This window comes from Durio zibethinus, chromosome 26 (genome assembly GCF_047325235.1).
Source record: "Durio zibethinus cultivar Kanyao isolate XHJ-2024 chromosome 26, ASM4732523v1, whole genome shotgun sequence".
Lineage (NCBI taxonomy): Eukaryota > Viridiplantae > Streptophyta > Magnoliopsida > Malvales > Malvaceae > Durio > Durio zibethinus.
In genome coordinates, this window is record NC_143187.1 from 4792634 (window position 1) to 4802917 (window position 10284).

The following is a 10284-nucleotide window of genomic DNA, read 5'->3' on the forward strand; positions in this document are numbered from 1 at the left end:
TAATTTTGCTTTGATGGTTGAGTAGGAAATTGAGAAAGACCCAGTTAAAACGCACAAGATTAGGAAAAAAAAAAAAAAAACCTTACTAACCATTGAGTTCTTAATTGCTTCTGGAAGTAAACATGACCAAGTTTTCTACATTATATATTATTCTATTATTACACCATAAGTTTGTAAATATAAATAAGTTATAAGATGAGAATTGCTTCTTTGTGGTACTTGGCTGTGAGGAATTGAAGATTGTAAAGAAGATGTTAAAGCATTTTCTCCTTGTATTGGTTAGCTGCTATGCTGTTGCAATTTTGGTTCATGCCCAAGATCAAACAGGTTTATTTTTATCTAAATTCTTTGAATAACAAATTCAATTCTCTTTCGCTAACCAAGGAACTTATTAAGGCCTTCCTTTTGTTTCTCGCAGGTTTCATTAGCTTAGACTGTGGGCTACCAGATAATACAACCTATACTGAATCCACAACAGGCATCAACTATATTTCAGATGCAGCTTATATACAAGCAGGCATAGGTAAGAGTATCTTACCTGAATTCCAAACAGGACTGCAGCGGCAGACATGGCATCTTAGAAGCTTTCCTGAAGGGGACCGAAATTGTTACAACCTTAGCCTCAGAAAGGGAGATGAATACTTAATCAGAGCGACTTTCGTTTACGGAAACTATGATGAAATGAACAAACCACCCAAATTTGATTTCCACCTTGGGCCTAATTTGTGGACTTCTGTAACAATACAAAATGCATCTGTTGATATAAGCATGGAAATTATTCATGTCATCCAATCAAATCGTTTGTTTGTTTGTCTAGTGAATACTGGAAATGGGATACCATTCATATCAGCACTAGAATTAAGGCTCTTGAATAATGCTACCTACAGAACTCAAATAGGATCCCTGCAACTTTTAGCAAGGCTTGATGTTTGTTCAACAACTGGTTCAACATTCAGGTACATACTAAAAACTTTTTGATGTGTAATAAATGAAATTTTAGATATCTTTGCTTAGTTAATGAGCAATAATACCTCAGGTTCAAAGAAGACATTTATGATCGTGTGTGGTGGCCTTATAATAGAAATGATTGGACACCAGTTACTACCTCTTATACTGTTACAGCAGGTAGTAATTTCTACCAGCCACCATCTCTTGCCATGAGGACTGCTTGCACGCCTGTAAATTCCAGTCAGTCCTTGGTTTTCTCCATTGACCCCAGTTCCGTTCCCAATGCGGAGTTTTACTTATACATGCACTTTGCTGAAGTTCAACAGCTCCAAGCCAACGAATCCAGGAAGTTCAACATCTCTTATAACGGCCAGTTTTGGTTCGGGCCAGTTATTCCTTTTTACTTGGCCTCAACCACCATTTACACCCGATCAGCCTTGACTGGTGGAGACTACCAATTTTCAATCTACAGAACTGCAGATTCAACCCTTCCACCCATCCTCAACGCAATTGAGATTTATACCGTAAAATTATTCTTACAATATGAGACAATCGAGACAGAAAGTATTTTCTTTTAAACTCAAAACATATTGGTTTTCACTAGTTTGCTATTTTAATTAGAAAATCAAATTGCATGGTTTTAACTCCAATTGTTATTTATGTATGACATAATAGTTGATGCAATCTCAAATATAAAATCAATATATGGATTGCAAAGAAATTGGCAAGGAGATCCATGTGTTCCTGAAGCATACTCATGGGATGGTCTTAATTGCAGCTACAACGGTTCCAATCCACCTAGAATCATATCCTTGTTAGTCTATATATGCCTCTATTTTCTTGTCCGAATATATATATATATATATATATATATATGTTGATTCAGTCCATATCTTTGATCATAACACTATTTACTCGTGCTGACCATTAAATCAGGAACTTATCCTCAAGCGGCTTGAATGGAGAGATACCGCCTTACATAATCAGTCTCACTCAGTTACAATATCTGTAAGTATATATATCAAGATCAAGATAAACTAGCTAGCAAGTTGTTGATTTGTTATAAAGGGAGAAACATAAACTCGATCGATTACTTCTGTGAATATACCAGGGACTTATCAAACAATAGTTTGACTGGACCAGTGCCTGAGTTTCTATCCCAACTGCAAAGCTTGACAGTTCTGTGAGTTACTAGGGATTCAAACTTAAAAATGAAGATTCTTTTATTAAGTTACAGTAAAGGATCATAAATGATATACCCCGCAGGAACTTGGATGTAAACATGCTTAATGGTACCATTCCATCTGCACTTATTGAAAGGTCGAAAAATGGCTTGCAATTAAGGTATGCTTTCTGTTAAACAATGGACTTAATTATTCCTTCCATGATTTTCCATTATGGTGCTCCTAGCCATTCATCTCATTCTTTTATAGTAAACAATGAAACCAAATAAGAACATGGAGACACAAGTCAGTGGAGCTCACAGGGGAGCAAATATTGAAAAAAATCAAAGATGTAGTTAGATTACGATTGATTGGCCTAAAAAATATAGCTTATGATCATGTTAACCAAGAACTATGTGAAAGATGGGAGTTGAGTAGGGACTCATTTGTGGTGTAAAAAGTTCCACAGTATGTAATTGTTGGTTGGTAGCAGTTCTACCGCTTCTTGGATAATGAATAAAAAAAGAAGAAAAGAACATGGAGTCATGTTATTAGGATTGACTGAAACTTCATACCATCGGGAGCCATCATTCGTGCGTGTATAGTTTGTCTTACTCTCTCTGTTGTGAACTGAATTGATGTAGTATTGACGGAAATCCCAACCTTTGTGTGTCACTCCCGTGCAAGAAGAACAAGAAGAAAAACGTTGTTGTTCCAATTGCAGCATCAGTTGCTTCATTTTCTGTACTAATAATTGTATTGGCTACCATATGGAGGCTTCTTAAAAGGAGACAACCACCACTAGGTATGACCACCATTACAAAAATAAATAAGCTCAGAACATTGAACTGAACTATTTAAATGCCTTTTTTTTTTTTAAGCTATTCTCAACAGATTTATGCTTATTGAACCTATTATCAGATGGGAATACGGATGATGAATCCAACACATTATTCCAGTCATTGGAGTTAAAGAATAGGCGGTTCAAGTTCTCTGAGGTACAGACGATGACAAACGACTTTGAGAGAGTTCTTGGTACTGGAGGATTTGGAAATGTTTTCTACGGCCACATAGATGACACTGAAGTAGCCGTAAAGATGCTATCTCTATCATCAAGTCAAGGGTACAAGCAGTTTGAAGCTGAGGTATGAGAGCCTAGCATACATAAAAGTTTTATATATGTCATTTATACCCATTTATATCAAACTAATTAAAACTTGTCTTTTTTAATATAGGTCAAAACTCTTTTTAGAGTTCATCATGCAAATTTGACAAGCCTTATTGGGTATTGCAATGAAGGTGCCAATCTGGGGCTAATTTACGAGTACATGGCCAAAGGAAATTTAGCAGAGTTTCTATCAGGTATGTTACAAAGTGCTTCACCTTCCAACTCCTTCAATTTTTACTTCTAGCAAGAACAAAAATTCTGCAATCTCTGTTTGGACAACTTTCTAGATAAGTTAACACACTTTACATGGAAGAATGCAGATAGAAGTACACGTATACTGAAATGGGAAGAAAGAGTACGAATAGCACTGGAAGCAGGGCAAGGTTAATTGCGTTTGCTTTATTTAGTTTTCCATTTTATTAATTTGTGACTTCAAGTTAACCAAACACAAAAAACTGAAAAATATTAATGCAGGACTTGAGTATTTACACGAAGGTTGCAGACCACCAATAATCCACAGAGATGTGAAATCTTCAAACATCTTATTAAACGAAGACTTCCAAGCCAAACTAGCAGATTTCGGGCTGTCAAAGACATTTCCAATCGAAGGTGGAAGTCATATATCAGCATCGGTTGCTGGTACTACTGGCTACCTTGATCCCGAGTAAGTACATCTTATTGCTTTTAAAATTCAACACTATATAGTTGTAATGATCTTACTAAGTTTCATGTTTCTTATGCAGGTATCGCACATCATTCATTTTAACCAAAAAAAGTGATGTTTATAGCTTTGGGGTTGTTCTTTTGGAGATCATAACAGGTAAACCAGCTGTGATTAATGCACAAACCAACAATGTGAGAACTCACATAAGTCAATGGGTTAGCTCCATTCTGTCTAGAGGTGATATCAGAAGTATTGTTGATCAAAGATTAGATGGAGATTTTGATGTTAATTCTGCGTGGAAAGCCGTAGAAGTAGCAATGCTTTGTGTGTCTCACAAATCAACAAGAAGGCCAACCATGAACGAGGTGGTGCTGGAACTAAGCCAATGTTTGTCTGCGGAAAGAGCCAGGACAACGGGAGAGCATGGAAATAAATCAAAAAACCCAGTTGACATGATGACCATGAGTTTAAGCACTGAAATTGGTCCTGTACCGAGGTAATCATTCAAAGTCATGGGAATAGACGTAATGATCATGAATCTAGATTCTTGAATAAGATCGATTAATTCCTAGCAAGGTAGCTTAAATTTTATCAGTCAGAGTCGACTGAGAGTATTATTGTACGAGGAAAGGTATTGTATAAAATTCGATATAGATTTTGTGTATGATTTTAAAGACTTAATGTTCTGGATAACAATTGCAATTCTCTTTTCATATATGACAAAGGATTCAGGCGTATTAATGTTGGGATTCAAGAAGTGCTGTATGTGACATTTTAAGCTTATTTTTGTGATACCACAAACAAAAGGCAGATTAAAGCTGTTTATCTTCCTTTTGGACGGCTTTCTATGGGTTGCTTTTCTCTTTCAATTCTGGGCATACTTTTCTGAGGAATTGGCTTCCATATCATTCTTTCCTTATCTTTTCAACAAGCCATCTTTCCCAATTCCTATTTGGATTAAGGGGATACCTTCCGCTTCTTGCTTACTAGTTATTTGGATTTTGTTTGTAGCTGGTTAAATTGGATGATTTATCGGAAAACTTTGTTTGAGGGTGTAAAATGCAAAGCGTGTCATAGAATGCCAGAGGTACCTATAGTAGTATGAAAGTTCAATTTGTGAAGTGGCTGTTAAAGGTATATACATTAACTGGTTTTCTTGCAGGATACTAGATTGATGGCTTGTGATTTCAGATAATTGAGAAGTTTTGGTCCTATGGTAATTTTGATTAGCCTTCTGACATTATGGATTAATGTTTTTTGAATACAATTCTATGAGGTGATTAAGGATAGATGTATTGCAATCTTGGATTGATGGTTGGATCTTGATTTTAGGTGTTGCCTTGTGAATATGAATGTTTCGTGTGGACAGGATGAAAAGAAACTGTTATGGGAAGTATTTTATCCATGAGGGCCCGGAGCTTTGGTACTTCATAAGGTTTGGTTGATTTTATATTTATGGAGTGAATTTATGGATTCTTGAAGAGGTCTTATAGGAACTTAATCTGGTTAAGTGGTGATTGCTCTTGCAATGGCAAGCGTTAATTTTGGAAGTTGATTAGGTTTGCTAATTTTGAAGACAGCTTTTTAAGTGAAAAATTATTTTCTTGGCGTTCCTGAAAGAGGATGAAGAATTTTGATTATCATGACAGAAAATGATTTATTTTACGGGATTTGACTGACGCTTTTGATTTCAAGATCACTAGGGAGAACCATTCTTTTTCCTTGAAAAAAAAATTACTAGAAACATTTTGAAAAATCAAAGTCTTCATTATTAACATTATTGTATTTGCATACAATTTTTTTCTCTTGTATCTTCATTAAGTATATTATTAATTATTTATTAGTAAAGTATAATCTTTGATTAACGGTTGGCATGCGTCAAATTAGTCCACTGAAGATATATAACAAACTTAGGCAACTAGGATTAATTAAGTAATTCATTTTATATGTTAAGTTGGATGAACTTGCTCTAAACCTACCTATATATTGGGTTTTAATATCTTTCTTTGATCATACAGTCCATATGTAGAATTTATTTATCCTACAACAGAAATTTCCATCGAAGCAAATAAAAATAGGTATAATTTTAAAATAAGTTTGAAAAGGATAGTTGTCCTTTGTACTTCAAAGTCATCAAGGACAACTCTGGCTACAAAGACAGGTCTAATTAATTAATTTTCTACTTAAGTTTTACACGAGAAATAAGTATTCATTCCTTAATTATATAAAAAAAAAAAGTATACACTCCTTATCAATAATTTTTTTTATTATTAATTTATTTAAAAAGTATGCTTGTAAATAATCTAAATTAACGCTTATATGATTCACACACACACAAAAAGCAATTAGATACATCATTTTTCTGATCTCTCCAAAATTCAAATTCCAAATTCCAATAACAAGAGATATTATTGAAATTAAAAATATTATTACTTTATAATTTTTTTGGTAAAAAATATCACAGTTTGAAAATTAAACAAAATTATAAATTTTGAAATTTTGATCTTAAATAATATTATTTTTTTAAAAAATGATTTCATAAATTAATTTAATTAACTTACAATTTCAATTTTCAATGTTTTCGCCGTTAGCAAATTATTTTTATGGAAAAAGATATCTTATTTTATATATATATATATATATAGATGACATTTCAAGTTTCAAGTTTCAACTATATTAGAAGTTCAGCAAATTTCACGTCGTTCAACTATATTATTGATAAAATTAATTAAAGTATAAATTAAACGAAGTCTTCCCTTAAAGTCCGCCCCATTAGCAAGTCAGCTGAGAACCTTCAAGTGTCAAAGGCCATGTCGTCACGTTTTGGTCAACAATTTCACTCTATTGACTTGCAACAACCATACAACGGATCAATTCACGCAGCTAGCATTAGTTTAATTAAATTTTTACAGCAAACGCACGTATAACATACAGAATTACCCACCAAGGCTTAGCCTCGTTAGTAGAAATGCTCAAGAATAAAAATAAACATTTTAATGCTTAAATTGCTCTCGGAAGAATAATTGACCAAGTTTCATTCATATTTCATTTCAATGAACAGTACTGTGCCTGTATATATGAAATTTATGTAAGTTATAAGATTTGATCAATTGCTTCTTTGTCCTCTAAAGACTGTAATGGAGGTGTTAAAGCATGTCTCCCTTGCATTGATCATTAGCAGCATTGCTTTTGCAGTTTTGGTTCCTGCCCAGCTTGATCAATCAGGTTCAGTTATCTAATCTTTCAATCAGAATTTCTATTCTGATCTTCACTAACCAGGGAAGAACTAAGATCTTGCATTGTTTCTCTCTTAGGTTTCATTAGCTTAGATTGTGGGCTACCAGCAGATTCGAGCTATACTGAAGCCACAACAGGCATTGATTATATTTCAGATGCAGCTTATATCGAAACTGGCATTGGTAAGAGTGTCTTACCTGAATTCCAAACAGGAAAGCAGCAGCAGACATGGCATGTCAGAAGCTTTCCTGAAGGGGACCGAAATTGCTACAACCTTAACCTCACAAAGGGCGACCAGTATTTAATCAGAGCTAGTTTCATGTATGGAAACTATGATGAATTAAATAAAGTGCCACAATTTGATCTGCATTTAGGTCCCAATTTGTGGGGTACTGTATCATTGCAAAATAATGCTTCCACTGCTATAACCATGGACATAATTTATGTCCTACAAGAAAATCATTTGCATGTTTGTCTGGTGAATACCGGTAATGGGATACCATTCATATCGGCATTAGAGTTGAGGCTTTTGAACAATACTACCTACAGAACTGAAACTGGATCCCTACAGCTCTTCACAAGGTATGATGTTGGTTCAACAACGGGAACATTCAGGTAAGTTATTCTGATCAGCTTTCAACTTGCTAAAACCTTTTGATAAATAGAATTATAATTTTTAGACTCCTTTGCTTAGTTCCTGAGCAATGCAACAGCTTTAAAGAAGATGCTTATGATCGTATCTGGAGGCCTTATAAAAGAAACGATTGGACACAAATAAGTACATCTTCTACAGTCGATTCTGCAGACGACAACTACCAACCACCATCACTTGCTATGAGGACTGCAGGCACACCAATAAATGCTAGCCACTCCTTGGATTTCTTCATTGACTCCAGCTCTCTTCCAGGTGCTCAGCTTTACTTGTACATGCACTTTGCTGAAGTTGAAAGGTTCCTGGCTAATGAGTCCAGATCCTTTAACATCTCTTATAATGGCAAGTACTGGTATGGACCTTTTAGTCCTACTTACTTGTCCTCAACGACTCTGTATACTCAATCAGCTTTGACTGGTGGACAGTACCAATTCTCAATCTACAAAACTGCTGATTCAACCCATCCACCTATCCTTAACGCAATTGAGGTTTATACGGTAAAAGATTCTTACAATCTGAGACAATCCAAAAAGAAGGTATTCTCCTTAGAACTCTGAATATATGGTTTCACCAGCTAGCTGCCTGTCTCCACAATCAATATGCAGGCCTTTAAGTCATAATCTGATACATTTCTGAAATAAATAGTTGATGCAATCTCAAATATAAAATCAATTTATGAATTGAAAAGAAACTGGCAAGGAGATCCATGTGCTCCTCAAGCATACTCCTGGGAAGGGCTTAATTGCAGCTATGATGGTTACAATCCACCTAAAATCATATCTTTGTAAGTTTTTGCCCCCCCACCCCCAATGTTCTAGCTATCAATATCTTCCTTCAGTTCAACATCTTTGCTAACGGTTCTATTTAACATTAAATCGGAAACTTATCCTCAAGCGGATTGACTGGAAAGATACCTCCTTACTTGGCCAATCTCACTCAGTTACAATATTTGTAAGTATATTAAGATCACAATAACTAAAAGTCCAAAAGGTCACGATCTATTTATTGGAAAAACATTAGCTTAACTGTTACTCTGAAATGTCAGGGACTTATCCAATAATAGTTTGAATGGAGCAGTGCCTGAGTTTCTATCTCGATTGCAATCCTTGACAGTGCTGTAAGAAACTAGGATTGAGACTCCATAAACATTTCTTTGTAAGATAAGTTAAGGATCATTACTGCTATATTTTGCAGAAACTTGCAAGGAAACAAGCTGAATGGTAAAGTTCCAACTGAACTTGTTGAAAGGTCAAAGAATGGATTGCTATTGAGGTATGCTCTCTGTTCAGAAACTGGACCTAGTGTTCCCATGATTTGCCATTATGGTACTCTAAACCATTGATCACAATGTTTCTTTGTAAACAATGAAGCCAAATAACATGGGGGCTAAATACTTAGGATTGACTTGAACTTGATATCACATGACAATCCTTACTGTTTGGGTATTCCAAGTCTTAACCTTTATATAAGAAATGAATTCTTTTAATTTAAAATTACAAAAATATTATGACGCTTAATATAAAGTAGTAAATTATGCGTTTAGGTTTGTAACCTTTATATAAAAATAGAAGGTACACATTTACATGTTTAGAGATTAATTAGAAAATATATCAATAATTATGTCTTCTGTTGATAAAGTATTGGTTTTTTAATTTCAGTAATGAATTTTAAGTAACTTAAGTACCAAAAAAGTTTAGAAAATATAAACAAAAGTTAATATGTAATTAAATTCAGTATCTGAGTTTGAAAAGTATCAATATGTACTCTTGACTTAGCAGTTAGCACTGGGTTGGTCTTTTAATTTAAATATTAAAATAATATAAAAGAAAAATTATTTAAAATCAAAATTTGTATTTTGTTTCATAAGGAGATATATGTAAATGACAGTGAGTAGAATACTTGCTAATTTTAAGGTACTTCAATTAGAAAAAATTTAGATAAAGTTTTTGTAAGTGAAGTTTGTGAATTTTTTTTGATATTTAATAACAAATTTAATAAAAATTTCAAACTGATAAATTGATAAAATTTAATGTGAAAATTAATAGTATATAAAAACATATTAAAAATATCATTTATAATTTAAATTCGATAAATACTTATTAAACTATAAAAAAAATTTTAAATTTTTTTACTAAAAATACCTATTTGAAAAATATATTAAATTTAAAATTAAAATTTTAAAAAATTTTACATATTTGATTTATGTAACAAGATTTTTTAATTTATTAGTTCTGATTTTCTATTTTAATTTCTATTTAATATTTTTTAATAAAAAATTTCATCTAAATCTTTTGCACTTGAATCCAAGCCTGATGACACTTTAACTACTCATAATTACATCTTGAACTTGACTAAATATTAATATCAAATATCTGAACCTGATTACAGGATATCTGCAAAGAATATAAACTTTGAGTATTTGATTGTAAATAACATGAATATCCGTTATTAG

At 33.3% G+C, this 10284-nt stretch overlaps 1 protein-coding gene and 1 pseudogene across 1 annotated transcript; both read left to right on the forward strand.

The window, feature by feature from the left end:
- The first annotated feature begins 224 nt into the window (after positions 1 to 224).
- LOC111274153 (LRR receptor-like serine/threonine-protein kinase IOS1) lies at positions 225 to 5032 on the forward strand. The gene is made up of 12 exons (XM_089755484.1): positions 225 to 956; positions 1037 to 1512; positions 1624 to 1762; positions 1885 to 1956; positions 2060 to 2131; positions 2215 to 2292; positions 2756 to 2916; positions 3033 to 3256; positions 3347 to 3473; positions 3600 to 3662; positions 3754 to 3943; positions 4023 to 5032. Exons 1-12 carry the CDS (start codon positions 289 to 291, stop codon positions 4441 to 4443), a joined length of 2691 nt encoding a protein of 896 aa, XP_089611610.1. The 5' UTR covers positions 225 to 288; the 3' UTR covers positions 4444 to 5032.
- A 1721-nt stretch (positions 5033 to 6753) lies between these two features.
- Positions 6754 to 10284, forward strand: LOC149511250 (LRR receptor-like serine/threonine-protein kinase IOS1; annotated as a pseudogene).

Coding starts and splice junctions, on each gene's coding strand:
- LOC111274153 (XM_089755484.1), top strand. CDS start 289: ATGCTGTTGCAATTTTGGTTCATGCCCAAGATCAAACAGGTTTATTTT. Junction 957..1,036: donor ACAACTGGTTCAACATTCAG/GTACATACTAAA, acceptor ATAATACCTCAG/GTTCAAAGAAGACATTTATG. Junction 2,132..2,214: donor CTGCAAAGCTTGACAGTTCT/GTGAGTTACTAG, acceptor TATACCCCGCAG/GAACTTGGATGTAAACATGC.